Raw genomic sequence first — 22,735 nt, forward strand, 5'->3', positions numbered from 1 at the left:
GCTCGATGGGACCTTGGGCCGGCATGGATACGAGCTTCTCAGGTCAGTTGCAGATTTTATTTTTTGAAAATAAGCGACTCCAGCCCATTCACCGGTAGCAGTAATCTCTCACTAAAACGCCAGCCGTAAGCCGATCTGCCCCAGGCCAGGCGCACCCAAATTCAGGACAGCAACCACAAACCTAAAGTTGAACGAAACGCCAGTCGCGGGAAGCAACAACAACGCATAAACGACACAACGGAAAATGGAGATTTCGTGTGGAATGTCAGCTAAAGAAAATCGGAAAAGTCGTACGTACCAATGGATGATGGGTCTAATGGATATAAATTGGGCCATATAAGAAGAAATGGTCACTACATCACCCTAAAAAATAATTCCCTCTATTCCTAAATATAAGGTATTATAGCTTTGTCCTAATAGAACTTCTTAAAAATTAAAAGAACTTCGTAAAAATTGATAAGGTTTATAAAAAGCATACTGACATTTGCAACTTCAAAAAGTTTTGTTGAACCCGTCATGATATCTTTAGAGTATACTAACTTGACATTGTAGATATTAGTACTCCTTCCGATTCATAATAAGTGTCTCAGGTTTTGTACTAACTGTAGTACAAAACCCGAGACACTTATTATGGATTGGACAGAGTACATTTTTTAAAAAACTTGGTCAAACTTAAATGCAAGAAAAACAAATAAGTTTCCTACACGAGCTAAACACACTTTGGTATTTGCGGCAATTTTAATAAAATACAACTCTCTTGCTAAATCATGTAAATTACCTAATATATAATGTGACTTGTTATGAATTTAAGCTAAACTGATTATTCAGAACATTTGGTCTTATCATGTAGAAGAACTATATCACCAAAAACAAGTAAAATGCTACTCCCTCTGATCCTAAATTCTTGACTCAAATTTGCACAAATATGGATTTATCTATTCTTAAAAAATGTCTAGATACATGTAATATTTCGACAACAATTTAGAATCAGAGGAAGTACTATATATCCTGCTTAGGTAAAAATATATAACAAACTAAATATTTCAAAAAATATTACTCCCTCCGTCCAACAAAAGATGTCTCAAGTTTGTCAAAATTTAGATGTATCTAGACATTACTTAATGTATAGATGCATTTAAATTTGATCAAAGTTGAGATATCCTTTGTTGGCCGGAGGGAGTAATAAATATAAATTCCATACAAATAGAATACATTGCATACAAAGTAAATCTACGCGTGGCAACGCGCTAGCTGATTACTAATTGATTATAGTGCGTGCGGCTATGGGCGCAATCAGCTCAACTAATAATTGCTATCGCCCTTTGCGGCCGGCCTCTACGCAGTACCAATTCCAGATATAGTTTCCAATCCCACTAGCACGTTGCACCTACGGAGAGCACATACGAGGCTTTCTAAAAACTAGCTCTTGCGTACCCCAGTCGACAGCCGCGAACGTCGTCTTGCTTCGGCTTAATTAAGTCAAGTCTCTCACTTTCGGCAAGTATCGGCGTGGGCGAGATATTACTTGACATTGACCTGACGCTGCATCCATTGACCAGATGACCACCGGGCGTGGGAATTTTATATAGCACGGCGCATATGCGACAACAGATCGAGCTGCGCGCAGCACTGCAGGAGTAGCTAGCTAGCCTGCGTACGTATATACGGAGTATAATGTACTTGTGTACACACGTGAACGAGCTTTCTTCTAGCTCTCGACACATGAGGTCCTGACTGATCGACATCTCACAGAAATGACATCTCGTCTGCACAGAGTTGGAGGACAGCTATTGCACTTGGAATATTCCCAAAGAATTTGGTCGGCGCCTACTGATCGAGATCAGTTTGGAGCGCGGATCCTTAAGACGGAGGTGATTTCACTTTCAAAACAGCTCCACGACCGCTGATAGGACACGGGAGTTAAGCCTGGCCAGTGGTGTACTGGCGTGCATTGCTCATATGTGATGGATCAAGATATCGGAAAGCGCACATTAATTGATTCCTGTTTGCTTTCGTCTGTGTGTGGTGGTCGAAGCATGCCATAGTTGGGTGACCGAGATCCACACTTTGTACCAAGACAGCGATCGACTCGACTGCAATTTGTACCAAAACAGAGATCCTTTCCCGGCTGACTGCAATTATTGGGCAGTCATGTCATCACCGGAGCTACATATATATATAGTAGTGGCCACGTAAGGAGATTGCACTAACGGAACAAAAGGACAGTGTTTTGTACATTGTCGCAAGCACTGGCAGCTTAATTAGTTTCTCCCTTACGGAGCTCCTACTTTTGGCCATTCATTCAACCAGTGGGCAGTACGTGCTCACTTTATACTCGTGTCGCTTTCACTCTTGCGTCCATACGTACACTACAAACAAGGCGGTACGTAATTCTACATCTGAAGTAGTGGTAACTAAATAAGGAATCCGATATCTGCAGCATACTCCATATGGTGAGTGCATGATCACCTTGTCAGCCACGGAATCAGTAATTAGAACCGGCCAACCAAGTCGGTACACGAGACAAGTCGACGGAAGTTGGAAACTCGTGCGCCCCAAGCTAGTTGGGCTGATGAAATTGACATTTGTAGTACGGCGTAATATACCACCGCATGCTAGTCAAGCAAAGTCTTCGTAAATGATTCTACAATAATTCTTCGTCGTTATCGTGTGGGTGCATGCCGACGGCGATGTTAGTGCCAATGCATGTTGTTATCTACTCTTTCTCTTCTTTTCTTTTGTTTGAATATTTGTACGTGGCTTCTCTTTCTTTTTCTTTTGAGAGAGGACCTTTTTTTTTCTGTTTACTGCAGGGGGTAAACAGTGGGCTAGAGGGATATGCTGAATGGCCCAGTCTTTTTTCTTTTTTTGAGAGAATCGAATGCATGCTGGCCCAGTCAGGATAACAGTTCCGGACTGCTGGCTCGCTAGGCGCAAATTTTACTGATTTGGTCCAACCAAAAGGGTGCGGGCCTTAAAAGGCATGGGCTGCAACTGTTCAACATTCAGCCCATGGGCTGGCTCTCTCTCCATCTTGACGATTAGAGTAAATTAAAACAATCCACCACATTATGGGGTAGGGTTTCAATTCGGTATCAGTCTACGTTTTTTTTACTAAAAACCACCTGATTGCACTAAATGGCTGACTGTTAGCGAATAACCCTGAAATTAACAGCGAGGGCTCACGGTCAGGCCAGCGTGGCTGAGTGTGCCTTCTTGAGTAAATTTCACAAAACCACTAAGAGTTAGGATTTCACGGAGCCACACACTTCAGGAGCTTGCATCAGTTTGCCACTATTCTAGGGGCAATAACTATCTGTTTGCTCAAATCTCGCGGATTAGTGCATTTGACAGCAGAACTGACTTGTTGGGGCCACTTGTAAGGTCCTAGGTGGCATCCATTTATTCATTTAGCCCCCTATTATTTCCATTAATTCTTTTCTCCCCTTCTTCTTCCACTACTCCGGCTGCCTGCATCTCGTCTGAGCATCTTGTCGGAGTCCGCGGTGGTTTCAGGACGCGCCCGTACCCGTGGAGTGACCCGCCGGACGCTATGGACTCCTGCGTGCACACCGTTGAGTTCGATTAACAGGCTCGCGTAGCTTAATTATTCCAAGTTAGCAGCATGGTTTGCGTCGTGCCTCCACGCTCTGCTTTGTGACAGGAAACTACTCCCTCTGATTTTAAATTCTTGACTCAAATTTGCTCAAATATGGATGTATCTATTCTTAAAAAACGTCTAGATACATGTAATATTTCGACAATAATTTAAGATCAAAGGAAGTAATTAAGAGGAGGGTGGAGCAGCTGTTGCACGTGCTCAGCGTGCCAGAGGACATGAGCGAGAGGGAGAGAGCCAAGGAGAGCAGCGAGTCCAGTTCCCGATCCCCAATCTTTCCCCAGCGGCGGACGTGGTGCCGGCATAGGATGACCCGGCGGCGGCCCAAGTTTGATTAAGTCCGTTCCGTATCGCCCCCGGTCTCCCTTTTTCTAAAATTTTCAGCAAGCGTGGAGGAGGAGGAAGATTGCTTTTATTTGTTTCAAGCTTCAATCCATGGTTCTTGTCTGCTCGTCGTGTCCTCCTCCTGAGCATCAGGCTTTGGTTTTTCCAGATCCCTTCTGTTCTTACTTGGGATTGGGGTCAAGCTGATGCTGCGGGCGCAAGATCTCTCCTTTTGATTTGATTCCCAGTTCACCCACCTCCACTCCTCGGACCGGATCAAACATGGTGGGGCAGACCGTCGCTTCTTGGGTTGGAGGAGCCGCCCTCCTCTGCCGACGGATTCGCACATGGGGGTGATGGGGGCGGCGCTCCGGCGTCATGGCGGCGGCATCACGGCCGGCGGCCGTCAAATCCGTTCCTTCTAGCGGCCATAGTGTCGGTCCAGCAGGGGATGGCGTCAGCGGCCGGAGCAGGAGAAGAAGGGGCAGAAGAGGATAGGAGAAAGGGAAAATAAATCGAGGGGGCTAGGTGAAAAATGAAAAGAACAAAAGTTGTCTTACACGTGGGCCCGCCTTGTCAATTTTGCTGTCAAAAGCACTAATCGGCAAGATTTGGACAAGCTGATAGTTATTGTCCCTAAAGTAGTGACAAACTGATGCAAGTTTCTGAAGTGGTAGCTGCGTGAAATGAAACCCAAACCCTTAGAGCAGCGGTGGTTTTGTGAAATTTACTCCACCTTCTTCCTCCTTCTTGGACGCCGCATGCCGTAGCTTTCTTCTCCAAATCCGGACAACGTGAGGTTGCAGCTATTCATGTTGAGCCGGACGAGGCTGCCCAGCGCGCCGAACTCGGGAGGCACCCCGCCGTCGTACTTGTTGAAGTAGCCGAGGTAGAGCTCCTCGAGCTCGGTGAGTCCTGCGAGCTCCGAGGGGACGCGCCCGGAGAGGTTGATATGGAGACAAGCGGGCGGTGGTTGGGTCGCAGGTGACGCCGGAGAAGGTGCAGTGGGCTGGGAAGGCCGCGGTTGGGGACGACCGGACGAGCGCCAGCTGTTGGGAGGAGGAGGTGGCGTTGGGGATGCATCGGGCGAGGTTGGGGACGGCGGCGGAAAATGGCCAAGCAAGAAGCAGGGGGCAGGGAAATCGCTTCTATCGAATTAACGAACAAAGCTCGATCCTGATCGATCACAGTACCACCTAATCGAAAGGAAGAAATGAAATACCTCACAGCTACAACTACTCCGTTTGGGATCGACGCTCGAATTTAAAACGAGCACAGGAGTGCGTCAGAGCAGAGATGTATGTGGCATCAATGCGCATCCCATCCTCCACTGTGCCGAGCATTCAATCGCCTTTGCCAGAACGCCATGCCTGCAGAATTGGTGCAGTAGCTCTCGTCCGCACCTGGACGGCGCCGGCCTCGTCAGTTTTGAGGTTATCACCGGCAACCGAACACTTAATATAATCCAGTGATTTTTAGTGAAAAAAAAGTGTGGATGTGGGCTCACCTTGTCAGTTTTGGGGTTATCACTAGCAACCGAACACTTAGTGTAATCCGGTAATTTTTAGTAAAAAAAATGTAGACTGATACCGAATTGAAAACCTAGCCCGTAATGTGGTGGTTTTCTGTAATTTACTCTGACGAATATCATATCACCAAGAGAAGAATTCTAAAAAAAACCGCCAAGAGAAGAATATTCACTCGAAAAGAAAAAAGAAGCGTTCTTTCCCTCTTCGAAACACAGTTCCTCCCTTATCAGTTTGACCCTAATTTGCATGCTGATATGGAAGAATTAGATCCTATTTTAGATTATACGGATGTTGCATGAGAACAACAAAACGTTCTTTCGATCAAACATTTTTTGTCAGGCAGATTACGGCTCTTTTTGAAGCCCGAGAACTTCAGGGTGCGATGCAGAGTTGTTATGAGGGCTGACATGGAGAATAACAGAGAAGCTAGTGGGATAACCCAATGGTAAAATTCTTGTCTTTTTCATGTTTCATTCAATCTGTTTATAGATTGTTTTGACATTAACATTTTGAAGATTCTGCCAGAGGAGTTGATATCAATTAGGTGATGGGCAGGAATGTGGAGAATACGAAGCACCATCACTAATATCGAACTGCTGCAAAATCTTGCTTCACTGACCAGACCTGGTATTTTTTGGCCGATCATATCACAAGGCCAGACGGACTATATAAGTAATTTATTTTATTCAATAATAGCACAACCCTGATATACTTTACATGACAGACTTTATACTCTTTGGCAGGAGATCTTTCTTAACAGAAGACTTGCAGCGAAGGCATTAAGCAAGCACATAAACTTACACGATAAAAGTTTCTATTGCCAACTGTATGAGTACATAGTCGCTAAAGAATGTAACTTGCAAACATGTATCTATTACTGATGATCATACAAAAATTCCCCTTTTACAAAGGCAAGCAATGTAAATCTTTGTGCACGATGTCCGCTGGCCGCTCGTACTCTCTCAGCATCCCACTTAAAATGTTCATCTTTTGTCAGACAACGCGCTGTTCAGTAGTGCTCTCAGATAGCGATCCGGTAGTGCCTGCTGCCCCTGCCTCCACCCTCTTGGCGTACCTGCTGCTCGACTCAGTCATCAGAAGCAGGCGACGACGACGGAGAAGGTTCATCGTCTTCTTGCGGCCGTTTCCTCTTGAGATGGCCGGCTGGGAGGATCTGTTCCAGCACGTAGGACGGCAGGTCCTTCCTTCTGTTGTGCGAGACTTCCACCTCCATGCCGGGCCTCCAGGACACGTACATGTACACCTCGCGCTTGAACTCCTCCGCCGTCTCTCGTAGGTCGAACTGCACCTGGGGCTGCTGCTGCTCCTTCTCCTGTGGCTGTGGCTTGGACAGGTCCACGAAGAAGGAGGTCGTGTGCTGCAGCTCAGTTGGCTTGGCGGCGTAGGCTTGCGGGTTGGGATGACAGAGCAGCATGCCGGCCGTGGCCGTCTCGACCCTCATCACGAGCAGCCTGAGCCGCGACTCCACCCACCCCTTCCACTCCCGGAGATCGCCCTCCCCGCCGCCGCCCGCGACCTTCACGTCCACCCGAAGAAGTGGAACGGCTCGAACAGCGCGCCCCACTCGCCGCCGGACGCGACGATCTTCTGGCAGACGGCATTGCCGATCTGGAGCTGCTGCGTGATGGTGCGCAGCGTGGCGTGCGAGACGTTGTAGCACGAGTTCATGCAGGGGTAAGCCGGGGTGACGACGGGCATCAGGTGGGTCCGATCGCGCGGGTTCCTCCGCGGGTCCCACACCGGGAGCCGGAGCTCGTCGTCGTCGTGCTCGATGTCCCGGAGCTTCACGGGGTTGGGCCACTTCCACGGCGCCAGGACCTTGAAGAAGCGAGACACCAGCACGCTGGGCGCGGCATTGTGGTAGAGCTGGCAGACGAACGCCACGAGGATCGCCCACGCCACGCCGCCGGGGAAGCCCATGACGTTGGAGTAGACGCCCCGCGCCTTTGCCCAGAGCTTGACGCACCGCAGCGTGGTGCGGAAGGCGCCCGCGTCCGGGACGAGCCGCAGGATCTCGTCGGCCACGCGCACGCCGTTGACGCTGCGCACGGTGGCCAGGTCCATGCCCCGGAGCACGGAGCGGTCGCGCAGGTCCAGGTCCCTGGGCACCACGGCGAGGCACACGCTGGCGTAGAGGAGGTCCACCTGGACGCCGCGGAACCGCATCTTGATGACGGGCACGTGTGCGCCGGGGACCGGCTGCAGCTCCGTCACGGCGTCGTCAGTCATCTCGGACAGCACGCCGCCCAGGACGCCGAAGAAGTCGTGGTCGCGGTCGACGTAGGAAGGGCCGACGACGAGGGCGTCGATGTCGGAGCCGCGGCCGTGGAAGCCGAGGCGGTACGAGCCGAAGGGGAGCACCAGGGCCGTGGCCTGGGAGACCATGCCGTCGGGGTACCCGCGCTGGGCGGTGAGACGCTTCACCCAGCGGTCGACGATACCCCGGAGATCGCGCAGAACGTCCTCGCGGGCGGCCAGCTCCTCCGGAGATTCATACAGACCGGCATCGCGCAGGTGCTTCTCCATCCGGGAAGTGCTCTCGAGATCGGCCGGCGTCGGGCCAAGCAGGGAGATGGGCTGGTTCTGCTGCGGCGGCGGGGGCAGAGGCCGGGACTCCATCGCTAATTGCGCAGGCGATTACTCCCTGAATTGATTGATACTGCCATATTCCCTGCCGATTAGTGCCCATTTGTAATCAAATTCAGATATCAGACTCAGAGTCGAACTCGTACTCGGACAAAAGAATTACCAAAGAGAAAGAACCGACAGACTTGAAGTCGAAGACGCAGCTGGCCGCGGTACGCGGGATCGAGTGCGGTTTGGTGCGGCGTTGGAAACGTGCCCGAGATGGAGGCGGGGGCGAATGATGGGCTGGCCCATTAGTGAAATTTAACTTTTTCCTCATACATTATATTGTTTGAACGGAAATTCTATATTCCTTCGAATTTTTACCACTGGGTGTGACGGACGCTTGTTGCCTTGTTATGAGGCCCGGAAGATGTGTCAACTGACAGATCCATTGTGCTTTTTAGTTCACAGTATTCAACGAGCAGCATTGAAGAGCTTGTATTGATGGAAGAATATGGCATTTGCAAGTCAAAATAGAAATGGAGAACCCTCGTTTATTGAAGAAAGAGTCTCCGACTGGAAAAAATTGATAGGAGGAAGCTTGAACTCACCCTATGAAAAAAATACTATAGTAACGAAATTGTGGCCGAGATTCCTAAAAAAACAGAAATTGGCCGAAGTTTTCTGCTTTTCCAGTGTTCTTGGTTTTGTGCGGCAATTGCAGAGCTAGCGGCGATCCTGAGCCTCACCATGATACCGTGGGTATGTTTGGATTCCACCCCAACACACGATTTGGTGGATGATTTTGCCACCCCCGTCTCGCCCGCGCATGGGCGCAAAAAACAACTAACGCGGGTGCATTTGCTGGACGTTGCGCATGCACCGAACAAAACGGTGGCCCTCAAAGCGTGTGCGCACCTAATATTGGCAAACCATGCATGGGAGCAAAAACAAACATGCCGTGTGTTCTTGGTTGAGTACAGTATCTGTCCAATTTGTATTGCTTCATTCAATCTGTTGATAGGTCGCTAGGTATGAATCTAATTCTCATGGCGTGCAACTTTAATAACTTAAACATATTAATGTAATTGAAAAAGTATCCGTCCAATTCCCTATATCTTCGAACTAGTAATCTTAAACGTGCACCACGTGGCAAATGTGGTTAGCAATTAAAAATGCAATAAAAAAATAATTTTAAACGTCCTATCAACTAGCGCATGAAAAAGTTTGATAAGGAAAAAAATATCCAATGAATACAATATTTTTTAATTGATATGATTAATTTATAATAACTAACTAATAATTTCCATAATTGATTGAAATATTTCTCTAATATTGATTTGTAACTAATTAAATTTCGATAAATGAGTAACTGTTTTTCCGTAAGTAACTAAAACATGTTGTATAATATACATCATTAAAATGACATGTGAGATTTAGCGATTTGGATAATAGTAGATAGATATAGAATATAGATAATCACGTGTAACTCAACTTGATCAACCTAGAAATAAAATAAGTATACAATTAATAATAGAAATTTCTTCGCGTCCTAAGATAAGAAAAATCCGATGTAAAAAAGTGCAAGTTGTAATGTGCTTCCCGGCATCGGTATGCGCTGGTTCCACGTCGGAGAGAGACCCTGGAGCCCACCAGGATTTGTCACGGCTCGCCGCAGGGCATGTACGGGACGCAGATGCCGAGTGAATTCCAGCACCTCCCGGTCACTGACCACAGGGCCCGTCGCCGCAACTTGCCCCGGTGAAGGCTCCATCTCGTATATTCGGCTCCAGCTCATGTCCAACTGGGCACTGGCTCCCGCGAACACCCAAACACACGGTCCACAACACCGAGCCGATCTCGTGCCGTCCGCTGAGCATCGTGCGGCTCATTCCGCAGCGGTCCACGGGGGGCTCGCCCACCCGCCCCCCCAGGGGGTGAAAAACGTTTCGGCTATAAAAGAAAGTGGCCGCGCCCCGTCAGCTCATCCGGTTGGTCTCCCTTCCTATCGTCCTCTTCGTTGGGCCAAAAGCTTCCCCTGTTCCCTTGTCCTCCTCCGTCTCCCAGCCTCAGCTCAGCTCCGGCAAGGTAAGCGCCCGCGAATCATACATACGCCTTTCTGTTTGCTGTCAGCTGGATTTTCGTGTGTTGTGCGTGTCTGTGGTCTGGGTTGAGTTTGTTGCTTGTAATTCCTTGGATCTGTGTGGATCGATCCTGCTGGAAGCCTGGAACCTTATGCGCGTGGTTCCTGAATCCTGATTACCTGCCATGGAAGAAGATTTTGTAGTTCATGGCGTATAGGGGAGGAGCTGTTTATGGGCTGGAAAGTAGGATAAGATGCGTGTAGCTTTTGGTCGAATCTGTCAGTCCAAGCTACAAGTCACTTCTGTTAAGCTTCTATTGCTATAAAGTTGTTGTTGGAGGTATGGAGAGAAATAAAAAAAAAGTTCCACGCCTGTATCTTTCGCGGTATAGATCATCTTATAATGTCCTACTGAATCCAGAGAAGGGAGTTGTTACTGAAATGCTCATGATACTGTTCTTTTGTGATGAAACTCTTAAGAGTCCTGGGGTACCTCTTAATTCACTAATATTTCTGTTTAGCGGCGACTTTAGCGAATGCTTGAGTTAAATTTTCAGGATTCATGAGATGCATTTCTGTTACTGAAATTTGCAAGTCTTATGATGGATGTCCGATGTGATGCTTTGAAATGATATGTTGAGCGTTAGACTCGAAAGTTTGTACCTTCAATAGTTGGATTTGATCATCAGTAAAACATCCCCTGTTTCGTCTAAAAAATCTTTAGAAACAGTATGAAACTACTACTCATCTTGGGTGTTGCTACGCGGACGAGGCCAACTCTCCTCATTGCGGGTTGTCATTCTTCTCTCGTGTCGCTTGTCATGTCGAGGACGAGGCCCATCTTGGCTTCCCTCTCTTCGACGGTGTTGGCTGGCCGAAGTGAGGGAGTTGTCGCTGTGCGGAGCGACATTTGTCCGTAGCTTTAGTTGGGTGGCGTGTGTGGTCGCTAGAATGACTCTGGCACTACATTATACTTGTGTGTATTTCTTTCTCATGCTTTATCAATGAATCAGACAAAGCTCCTTGAAAAAAAGTATGGAGTACTACTCGTTGGACACATCGAGACGTGTTATTGTCTGGCCAATATCAGATTTTGTACCCCAAGTCTGCGTCTAGTTTGAGTCCAGGTGGCTTTTCTCCTGAAACTTTAAATTTTCCTGGTGCAAATTATGCAAAGATCGAGAGTTAATTTTTACTCCGATAAATAACTCAGTTGGTGATGGTGGCCGTCACATTTAGACTTTCCCCTATTGATCGGACAAAACTCATATTTGTGTGCATAGATTATTTGATCTAGACAATACACTTCTTTGAACATATATCCTACTCCCTCCGTTCTTACATGTTTGTCGCTGTTTTAACAGTAGCAAAACCACAGGTATTGCGGTAGTACGATAAAAATGGCTAAACGGAAAAGTGACAGCAATTATGCACCGATTTTCTTTCTTTCTTACAGATACGGAGTACTCAACTCAATCAGAGCCTGAGGGCATTCATTTCTAGTTAAACACGAAATTTCCCTTTCCATATCAGACTATGCCTTGATGGAATGCACAGCATGCATTCTCCGTTCTGCAAAATTTGTGAAAAGCACACAGCTTGCCCTGTACCTGTCAACAGCCTAATTTTGGTGACTGTTGTCTGCCAAGTGCTAACCCATGTGGAATAATTAACCGTCTCACCAACCTCTGTAATGGATTTCTCTTGCAGCTATCGGAAATCGGATGGCCTCACCTGCGACGCCGACAGAGCCCACCGGCACCCAGGAGGAAGCTGACGCGCGCCAGTCTCTCATGGGGATCTCCCGGTCCGTCCCGGAGGCAGGGGCGGCCCTGAGCGGCAAGCTGCCCCACAACGGCCGCGTGGGAAACGGGCAGGACGACGGCGGGGCCGCGGACAAGTACAGGTCGATGCTCATGTCCATCTCCAACCAGTCGCCGGACGCCCGCCAGCCTTCGCCGACGCCGTGCCCTCCTCACAGCAACGGCGCCGCTTAAGCTTTTGCTCTGTAAACTGTAATAGTAGTGGTATGGATCTGTCCTGCTGCAACTGTGGATGTTGCGGACCCTTTTGTGGCCTTAATAATCGCCGTGGCTGTGGATGTGTTGGGTGATGAAATACAGAGCGGGATTCTTACATACTTGCATGATGGTCTGGTGTTTTTCTTAGTGGACTGAAATCTTATCGTGTGCGATTGTAGTGAACAGGCCCCAGTAGGCCACGGCCAGAGCCTCCGGAGATCTGCAGTTTGCAGATGAGGGTCATTGACGTCGTACCGCAACTGTTATCCGTTGTGGGTTGTCGCAGTTTGATCCGCGTTCGGAGTGAAATTTTACTGCACTACGTGTTCACGTGACATGTTTGCCCCATCCTTCTCGCAGTTCCGAGCGGCATGGATTCTCAAACTTCACGGAATTGGAACGGAGCTCATTCCCCCCTCCTCTGTTCCAGTGTTCCTTCCCTCGTCTCCCTTTTGCTACAGCTTAGAGCTCCGTCGCCTCCTTCTCTCCCCTTTCTCTCCGGCGGCCTTGCTGCCTGGAGAGGAAGGGGAGGGGAGGCTTGGCCAGCCTTCTTCCTTGCTATGTACATTACCTTAGTTGCCTTAAAGGCTTGCTGCTGTGGATCTTTGCCGCCGGAGATGAGGCCCCGGTGGTCTCGTCGAAGAATTTTTCTTGCCGTTGTTGCCATTGCTGGGATACCTAGTAATGACTACAACGGTTCCATTTCTTCCTCAGATCCCCTCCTAAATAACAGACTCCCCATGGATCTGGTTGCTTCATCTCCTTTGTATTTCTTGTTTGCTTGCGCCAGATCTGTGTCCCCTTTTGTATCCAAAAAAGTCCCATGTATTGCCCGGCCGAATTTGTTATCCAAAATATTCTCCTTCCGGCGATCTTGCTCTGATCTATTTGATGTAATCACCCTGGATTTCATGCGGGCCGGTTGGAAGCGGAGGCACGAAATCTTCCCCAATCTTTTGGTCTCCACTTCTCTCTGCTCTGGTGAGATTTTCCCTTCCTATTTCTTGCACCAGAGTGGGACTCGTCTTCGCCGTCACACTCGTTCTATAGATGTTGCTTGTCCCTCTCAACCTCCAAATCGGAGGCCCGCCAGGCGGTTATGGGACGAGCCTCTATGGCTCGATGTTGGGGGCATTGCCTGGAACTCCGTTCGGTGGTTGCTGCCCGTCTCAGGGGTTGTGCTTCTCGCCCTGCCTTGGGACTTCTTGAGGCTGCCGATGCTGAAGATCATCCAAATTTGCTGGCTTCGACGGCTTTCTCTTCCTCTGGGTTTCGCAGAGGTTGTCTGTGCTGGTGGATTTCCCGTCTGCTGGTGGCGGCTGATGGCGTGCTCTCGTCGACGGCGAGGTGTGTCTTGGTCGGCAACGGGGTAGAAACCAGGACACGTGTTTCCCCGACTTGGTGTTCTTCGACGCGTGTTCCTGCTCAGCCTGTGAGGAGAAATTTGACAAACGCAACGCCTTTCTTTGTACTTCGTCCCAAAAGCACATATTTTCTCATGTTAGACAAAATAGCACAATTTTCATTGGAACATTGACAAAATAGTATTTTCTGGTTTTTTAAACATTTTTCCGACCTGGGCCCACATGACAGTTTTTTGGACGAATCTACCCCTGCCCCTTCATGTACCAATTGATTGACAATCTTCCAGATTGATCGATCTTCTTGTACCTGGACGCCGAGACGCCGGTAGAAGGGCGCCGCCCGCGTCCTCCCATCCACCGCCCAGCCCTCCGCGATCGCTGCTGTCTTACCAGACGAGGCCACCGCCGGCTTGGGACGCCATCCGCTGCTGCCGTGCTCTATGTCCAGGTTTGTCCCGTGGCTTATGTGCTCTTCCTTTTTGTTTAGGCTTCCTACTGCTCTATCTCTAATCGTAAATGGTGGATGTTGGATAATGCTGGAGTAGGACAAGCTTGAGGAGGAGTTGCATCAGGGATGGCATCGTGCACCATGGAGGCAGGGGCAGAAGGTCCTCCTAATGTGTTAGTATTTCAACCTAATTATTTTTGTGAGATTTTTGTTGAACCGAACCTTGATGATTAATTAGGTACTTAGTTCTAACACTCAATTATTTGGAAACTCCCTAATTGCTCCAGGGAAGATGTCGCGGAGTTGCGAGTCACAATTTATAAATTGACTATTAGAGTTCGTCGGTTTGTTGCGAAGCTTGACGATGGCAGCAAGCGTCCTTTCGAGAACCAGGATTTGGAGTTTCAGATTAACATCAGAAGATTTTCGGTTGAAAATTTGATAGAACTGCTTTGGTCTAAAATAGTTTGGGGTGGTCGACAGGAGGTACAAATTTTTTGTTTGGACAAACACTTTGGAACATTAGAGAGGTTAAATACGTACTGGAAAATGCTAACGGCGATTCATGATAGATGGCAAGAAAAAAAATACTTGTTTTAGCTGAAGTCGTTGACATTGCAAAGGATGCAAACTTATCATGTTTTGAAAACATGCCCTCTAGTGTGATTGATTGCTCAATTTCTAAACCTAAGCAATCAAATAACAATATTGGTGATAGATTGGTCAACATTTGAGATAACTCCTATCGGAGATGACGCGGTAGCTCCTGTGGAAGAGGAGAATATGTGTGTGATACTTCGAATTGAGGATGATGATGTACAAACACTAAATGACCCCGCTCCAGCCGCTTCATGTATTTTTTATGCCGAGTTACTTGTTGAAGGAGCTATACCAGTTGATGAGCATATTCCCGAGGAGATGGAAATTTTTTATGATAGGGATCATCCAACGGTAAATTTAAAATCAATCTTTCCAACAATGAAAGATTGTAGGAGGGCCGTAAAGCAATGGGAAATGAATGAAGAATTTAACCTTGCAACTGACACAGCTGACACGACTAGGTGGATGGCATATTGTAAGGCAAGAGGGATGCCCATGGAAGATAACATGTCGTTTGATGGCTGATAAGACAAAGACCAGGTACTAACACAGCTTTATAGCATATTTTTATTTTTCTTCCTTATTGTTTTCTATGGTTGTACCTCCACAGATAACATTTTCTTCTTGGTACGTATGCAGGTTACCCAAATAGGACCGACGCACACATGCTATTCAAGTAGCAGGATGACTTCAGCAATAGCCTCACGAGATTGGGTTGCGGAAAGGTCTAAGGCGATATTGAAGAAGGATACTCCAAATATTGGTTGCATGGAACTACAAGAGAAGTTGCAGACAGAATATAATGTAACCACTAGGTATCATGCAGTATGGAAGGGGAGAGAGAGAGCAATGAATGAGATTTATGGCACATGGGCTAGTAGCTTTCGGCATTTGTTCAGTTTCAAAGCAGAGATGGAAAAGAGATCTCCAGGCAGCATTGTTGAGGTTGATACACATATAAAGGATGGTAAAGTGTACTTTCACAGATTTTTTATGGCACTTAAGCCCTGTGTAGATGGATTCCTTGATGGTTGTAGACCTTATCTTAGCATAGATTCAACTGCATTAAATGGGAAGTGGAATGGGCATTTAGCTGCATGCACTGCTTTAGATGGACTTAATTGGATGTATCCAGTTGCATTTGGTTTCATTGAGGTCGAAAATGAGGATAATTGGAGATGGTTTATGAGACAAGTTTATAAAGCAATAGGACCAATTCCAAAGCTTGTTGTGAGTACTGATGCATGTAAGGGGTTAGAAAATGCAGTCAAGAAAGTTTTCCCTCAAGCAGTTTTCCCTCAAGCAGAACAGAGGGAGTGTTTTAGGCATTTGATGCAGAATTTTTCTAAAAAATATCATGGTGATATGATTGGGCGAATGTGGGCACCAGCTAGGACATATAGACCTGAAATGTTTGAGTACCATTTTTGCAAGGTTCTAGAAGCAAACCCCACCGTGGGAACATATTTGAGTGTGTACCACAATTTGAAATGGATGAGGTCTAGCTTCGACACTGAAATCAAATGTGATTACATCCATAACAACCTTGCTGAGTGTTTTAACAACTGGATAAGAGGCATAAAAGATCTACCTGTAGATGAGCTAGCTGACACACTTAGAGGGAAGATAATGAAATTGTTTGACACAAGGAGAAAGATTGGAAACAAACTCCGAGGATGGATGCTTCCTGCGGTTGTACAGCAAGTCAACAATAGGACTAGAGGTCTTGGACACTTGAAGGTTACCAGATCTAGTAATTGGAAATGTGAGGTTAGGAACATCGAAAAAGACAACTTGAGGCATGTGGTAGATATTGAACAAAATGAGTGCACCTGTCTTGAGTGGCAGCACACTGGTAAACCTTGTGAACATGCACTTGTTTTTTTGATTGGAAGAAGAAATGTCCAGATGGAAAAATATCTACATGAATACTTCTCTGTGAAAAGGTTCAAGGCTGCTTATATGGGAGGTATTGAGCTTCTTACAGATAGATCTCAGTGGCCTAATGTTAAATTAGACTTTGTATTGCACGCTCCACTTCCCAAAAGGTCTGCAGGAAGGTCTAGAAAGTTACGATTGAAAAGTTGCCTTGAAAAGGGGGGGAGTAGCTCTAAGAAAAACCCACCAAAAGGTCAATTAGGAAGTCAAAACAGATGCAAAAAGTGTGATCAATTGGGCCATAGAGAAGCTGGATGCCCAACTAATGGAGTAAAGAAAAGGTAACCTCGGTTAGTTTTGTTCTACTATCACATTTTCTATTATGTTATCAATTACTAACCTCATGTTATTTTCTTGGCAGGGTGAGGAAATCTAGAAAGAAATCTGTAAACACTGAAGTTGATGTTGAATGTAGATTTGAAGGAGATGCCCAAACCAGCCCCCCTGGAGACATAACTTCAATGGCTGCCCTACAAAGAAGCCCTGGTCCGATGACAAGGAGGTAATAAATGATGCTTATGTTCTCTTCATCTTAAAATGTGTGAAGCATTGTTCCATAGAAAACATTGTTAAATTCTGCAGTCAAGTTGCTCGTGGAACATCTGTTCGAGGCACAACTTCATTGGCTATTCTACAAAGCAGCCCTGGTCCTGTCACAAGGAGGTAAAAGATTGATGGTTTTGTTCACTTTCTTTTGATACGTGAGGTATTATTTTCATACAAAACATTATTGTATTATGCAGTCAAGTTGCTCTAGGGACTCCTGTTCGAGGCACATCTCCACTGGCCGTCCTACAAAACAGCCCTGGTCCTATCACAAGAAGGTACATAATAATTTTATTATTTAATTTCTTCTATTTAATTTGCTCTATTGGTATGCATAACGTTGGTGTATTGTGCAGGCAACTTGCTCTTGCAATGGCATCAGAAAGAACATTGGGAAGCCCTATTTCTCCATCGAGGCCTCTTGTGACGGCTGCAAAGAAGATTACTCCGAAGAGGAAGAAAAGAGCATGATGCAGCGTGCACTGGAGAATGATGCTTATTTTCGTGCTCATGCAATGGCTTAGTCTGTTGTAGTGAGATGTGGACTCACTTTTACTTTAGGACATATTGAGGTCTTCTATTTAGGATAGATATTGAACTCTATGGAAGCTATGCAATGAAGAGATCTCTACAACGAACATGTCTCTTCTCTTATATTTGTTGTCATCAGCTATACATTATTTATGTGGAGAAACATTCTAAAAAAATGAAGAAAAGATGTGTCAATTTTTTTGGTGAAATTGCTGGCATTTCAAAGCCTAAAACTGACGAAAGGCCTTTCCAAATCATAATTGCTGCCATTTGAAGTCACAGTCAGATTCGACATCTTGAATTGTATCCCTGACATTTCATATGAGTGTACAATCTACAGGCTACAAACAGTAGCAACAAGATACAGCAAGCAGCAAAGTAGCGCCCGCTTCTCGCCCAGCTGCTCCTCGGCGACGCCCGCGATGGCAACCTCGTCTATGGTGGCGGCCGCGACCTCGTTCGATGGCAGCGGCGTCCGACGACGGTGGCCGGGGAGGGCGTGGGCAGCAGCGGCTTCGCAGGTGGATGGGAGGTCGTGGGCGGCAGCGGCGTCTCCGGCCCCTCGCCTCCCTTTGTCGCCTCTGTGATACCGACTCTGTTCTTCCTCTGTTCTTGAGATGAAGGGGCAGGACAGATTCGTCCAAAAAAAACTGTCATGTGGGCCCAGGTCAGAAAAATGTTTAAAAAACCAGAAAATGTTATTTTGTCAATGTTCCAATGAAAAGTGTGCTATTTTGTCTAACACAAGAAAATGTGTGCTTTTAGAGAAAAGTACAAATAAAGGCGTGGTTTTGTCAAATTTCTCGCATGTGAGCCGGACGTGTGTCTCATGACCTAGATGTAATTTTCTTATTTCTTTTGTGTCCTTTATTTATGTCGGGTTGTACTTCATGGGTTCCTGGACCTACCTGGTTTAATATAATGTACTTTACAAAACAAATTTCTCAAACTTCACCTGCTTTAGTGTTTCTGACATGTGAGTCCACAGATGGTTGGTCCACCTGTCAGCCATGCAAATATAGGTGACGCAAGTTCGACAATCTCTACCGAGTTCTTTTTTTTTTCTTTTCAGAATCTCCGCCGAGCTCTTCCGAGCCCCTGCCCTCTCTGTATTGGGCTGAATTCAGCCCCGCGCCGCCCACCAGCCCGCTTACCCCTTCGGTAGCTCTCGAAAAAACACAAAGGGAGTTGCTCGACGGCGGCGCAGGTGAGACCCCTCTCGCCCGGCCTCATCCTCTGTCTCTTGTCTCTCCGGCCATCCTCCGCCCTTCGTGTGCGGTGAGTCCATCCCACCCCCCCCCCCCCCCCCCCGGCGAGCGACAGCGGCGCAGGTCTCTGCCGCCCCTCTTCCTCTTTCTCTCTTCGGAATCAATGGCGGCGGCGGCAGAGGTCGCTGGTGAGTCATCGGGAACGAAGACGAAGAACCTTAAAATCGCCGTCATCCACCCCGATCTCGGGATCGGTAAGTTTGTCTCGCCCTCCTCCTCTCCCCTTATCCAATCGCTCTGTTGAGTCGTCATCTTAGTCTAACGCGTGGTAGGATATCGTGGAATTGGGAGAATCGGTTAGATCTTGTGTGACTTCGTAAACTTTCCCAGGTAGAAACTTGAGTCCCTGATCTGATACTATCGATAGATCAAGCAAGGAGGATGCCTCTCTGGGCATCCCAATTTTGTACTCCCTCCTATCCAATTTAATTGTCGCAGCTTTAGGCAATTAGGCGCAATTAGAATATTTGCGGGTGTGCTGATTTTTTATCTTCATGCCGAATTGGTATTTCTCGTAGACTCGTAACGTCTTATTATCAGCTTATTCTAGGAGGCTAGGAAGCAATTCCATGACCTCAACTTGGGAAAAAACTTGAGCAATATGACACTGCAGGAGTATCAATTAGAAATATATTCATAGAAGCACCGCAGCAGGCGTGGTATAGATTATGGTCAAAGTATAATACTCCCTCCCATCCATATTAATTGTCTCAAATTTGTACAAATATGAATGTATCTATGCCTAAAATGCGTCTAGATACATGTAATATTTCGACAACTAATATGGATCGGAGGGAGTAGCATTTCCAACAAAAATAATCCAAATTATTCTAAAGAAGTGCACTTCTGATTTAGGTGGTGCTGAGAGATTGATAGTTGATGCGGCATGTCAGCTTGCTGCTCATGGACATGATGTTCACATTTTCACATCGCACCATGACAAGAATCGGTGCTTCGAAGAAACTGTGTCCGGTAAATCTCTAAATTATATCTATGTAAATGTTGCTGGCAGCTCGGTACACTCATTTCTTTAATTGTTAATATCCGAGTTACATTATATTTCTGTTTCGCATTGATGGTTCGTAAGTATCCGTGCTAGGTTTGATCTGGATTAAATGTTCTATGTTACCCACATGCTGATTTAATAACTGCAAAATATATTACAAATTGTTTTTTGTGTGCTCTGCAATGAGTATGGAAATAGTGCTTATGTTTTGTCAATTCAAGTTTTACTGGACATTTCTCTGGCTGTTTCCCAGGTTCATTCCCAGTTACTGTATATGGAGATTTCCTTCCCCGCCATGTGTTTTACCGCTTCCATGCTGTTTGTGCTTATCTTCGCTGCATTTTTGTTGCGCTCTGCATGCTACTTTGGTGGCCCTCCTTTGATGTCATATTGGTAGACCAGGTTTCTGTTGTGATTCCACTACTTAAACTAAAGGCATCATCCAAGGTAGATCTTTTAATTGAAGTACTTGTTGTGCTACAACTGCAGCTATTTGCTGACAGATTTTTTGTGGATTTCAGATAGTGTTTTACTGTCATTTTCCTGATCTGTTGCTTGCACAACATACAACTATCCTTCGGAGGTTATATCGCAAGCCAATTGACATGATCGAGGAAGCAACAACCGGTATAGTCTTGAGTATCTAGAACAATATGTGATATATGTTTAGCCTTTCTTTTGTTTTTCTACATGTCTAGACTCTAGACTCTAGACATCTAACAGGCATCCTAATTGCAGCGGCTATTGTTTTTGTATACATTAGGTATGGCAGATTTGATCCTAGTCAACAGTAAGTTCACTGCAGCAACTTTCGCCAGGACTTTTTGTGGCCTTAATGCTAGAGGAATCAATCCAGGTGTTCTATATCCAGCAGTCTCCGTTCAGCAGTTTTATGAACCACATGCTTATAAGTAACTGCATTCTTGTATATTTCGTTGTGATTCACTTAGATTTCTTTGTTTAATTTGAGTATACTACTCCCTCCGATCCATATTAATTGTCTCAAATTTGTACAAATATGGATGTATCGATGCCTAAAAAGCGTCTAGATACATGTAATATTTCGACAACTAATATGGATCGGAGGGAGTATAATTTTTCTTCCTCCACTTTGTCCTCATTCAGGTGTGGCTAAACTGAACTATCATCTTTCTGCCAGGTTGAATTTCCTTTCAATTAACCGGTTTGAGAGAAAAAAGAATCTTGGTCTTGCCATTTCAGCATTTGCCTTGCTCCGTTCTGTTGTTTCTAAGCAACATGGTGATGCTCTGCAGGAAGCAAGCTTAACAGTGGCAGGTGATGTCTGTTTACGTATTTCCCCCCTTTTACGACAAGTTCAGTCTTACTACATCTTAGCTTATTAAACAATATCAAATTATTAAGATTAATAACTGCTGTCCTCTGTGTTCTTACCATTCTCATGATTCAGGTGGGTATGATAAGCGTCTCAAGGAAAACGTTGAATACCTTGAGGAACTCAAAAGATTGGCAGCCTTTGAAGGTGTGTCTGAACATGTTAAATTCGTGACATCTTGTTCTTCATCTGAAAGAAACGATCTTCTCTCCAACTGCCTTTGTGTGTTATACACGCCAAAGGTAAATCTTTAGCATGTGCATATGACTTTCATCAATCTATGCAGCCTATTCTAATTAAGCCTATGTATGACACTATATCCAGGACGAACATTTTGGAATTGTTCCTCTTGAAGCTATGGCGGCACATAAGCCTGTAATTGCATGCAACAGTGGTGGTCCAGTGGAAACTGTAATGAATGAAGTGACAGGATTTCTCTGTGACCCCTCCCCCATTGAATTTTCGAAAGCCATGCTGAAGTTTGTGAATGATCATGATCTAGCAGTTCAGATGGGTAAAAAAGCACGGGACCATGTGGTGCAGAAATTCTCGACCAAGACATTTGGTGACCTCCTGAACAGCTATGTCCTGAATGTCTATCATCAGAGGATTGAGTGATCTAAGCCTGTGTCGGCAATGCCACATTGAAACATTTTGATAGCACACTAACATCATTGTCTTCTTATCTTTGTTACTTCTGACTTCGATGCACACACTTGGAAGAGTTAGCATGGTATTGCTACTTGTATGGTGATAGTGACGTCGCATTAGTGCTCTGTTGTAAACTTGAGTAAACTCTACTTGTCGATCTGTTTATTCTCTTGGATATACATGCGACCAAGTCCATCTTGATTTTTCCTTCTGTAGGGCAGGTTTTTTGGCCACTCTGGTTATGGAGCCGTAGCTTATGGTCATCTTCATTATTATTTTTGCCAGGAATAATCAATCAGTTCTACAGAACTTGTCAAAAACAACAATTATATGTCGGGTCAAATCTGAACTGTCGGGATCATTTCTCACTTGCAAGTGGCAATATACGAAGGACAGTGTTTGAACAGGATCAAGTAGGTCAGCTGTGCCAATTACTTACGTATGCATCATCGAATCACAATATTTCCACAACCTGCAGTCGTACGTTCGGAAAATGTCAGCCTGAACAATTCCGACATGGATGTGAAAACAAGCGATCTGATACAATGTCAAAATCCTGTGTGCTGAACCGAAAGTTAAAACTACGACTATGAGATACATTCTCGAGAAGAAGCTTCGAAGTCCAAATTGGCAGGTAAACTAATCGATGTGCAATACATTGTCAATGCGGTTTTACCAGCAGGAGAATGTTGCTTCCATTCAGAGGAAACAGAGGTTTAAGGTTAACAACTGTTTAAAGCAACTTAACAAGGTCCTCGAAACCAAGTACAAAGTCTCAGTACCACCAGCTGCAACTCAACCGTGGACAAAATCCCGAATCTCCGACAATATTATAACTCCATTAGTCGTTGGCAGTTCTTACAA

At 46.0% G+C, this 22,735-nt stretch overlaps 3 protein-coding genes and 1 pseudogene across 3 annotated transcripts; 3 read left to right on the plus strand and 1 right to left on the minus strand.

Moving 5' to 3' along the window:
- Positions 1-6,181: 6,181 nt before the first annotated feature.
- Positions 6,182-8,551, minus strand: LOC100828165 (annotated as a pseudogene).
- A 1,450-nt stretch (positions 8,552-10,001) lies between these two features.
- Positions 10,002-12,290, plus strand: LOC100824255. Its single transcript, XM_003580450.4, has 2 exons — positions 10,002-10,149; positions 11,855-12,290. Exon 2 carries the CDS (start codon positions 11,869-11,871, stop codon positions 12,139-12,141), a length of 273 nt encoding a protein of 90 aa, XP_003580498.1. The 5' UTR covers positions 10,002-10,149; positions 11,855-11,868; the 3' UTR covers positions 12,142-12,290.
- Positions 12,291-12,444: 154 nt separating this feature from the next.
- On the plus strand, positions 12,445-17,774 carry LOC106865635. The gene is made up of 8 exons (XM_014896137.2): positions 12,445-13,977; positions 14,075-14,150; positions 14,265-15,117; positions 15,217-16,796; positions 16,877-17,017; positions 17,098-17,178; positions 17,259-17,339; positions 17,418-17,774. Exons 4-8 carry the CDS (start codon positions 15,262-15,264, stop codon positions 17,530-17,532), a joined length of 1,953 nt encoding a protein of 650 aa, XP_014751623.2. The 5' UTR covers positions 12,445-13,977; positions 14,075-14,150; positions 14,265-15,117; positions 15,217-15,261; the 3' UTR covers positions 17,533-17,774.
- Positions 17,775-18,895: 1,121 nt separating this feature from the next.
- LOC100838439 (alpha-1,3/1,6-mannosyltransferase ALG2) lies at positions 18,896-22,082 on the plus strand. The gene is made up of 8 exons (XM_010242034.3): positions 18,896-19,054; positions 19,716-19,832; positions 20,120-20,313; positions 20,388-20,493; positions 20,630-20,777; positions 21,026-21,162; positions 21,296-21,462; positions 21,545-22,082. The coding sequence occupies exons 1-8, from the start codon at positions 18,964-18,966 to the stop codon at positions 21,836-21,838; spliced, it is 1,254 nt and encodes a 417-aa protein (XP_010240336.2). The 5' UTR covers positions 18,896-18,963; the 3' UTR covers positions 21,839-22,082.
- The last annotated feature ends 653 nt before the right edge of the window (positions 22,083-22,735 follow it).

The sequence above is a fragment of the Brachypodium distachyon genome, chromosome 5 (assembly GCF_000005505.3).
Source record: "Brachypodium distachyon strain Bd21 chromosome 5, Brachypodium_distachyon_v3.0, whole genome shotgun sequence".
Lineage (NCBI taxonomy): Eukaryota > Viridiplantae > Streptophyta > Magnoliopsida > Poales > Poaceae > Brachypodium > Brachypodium distachyon.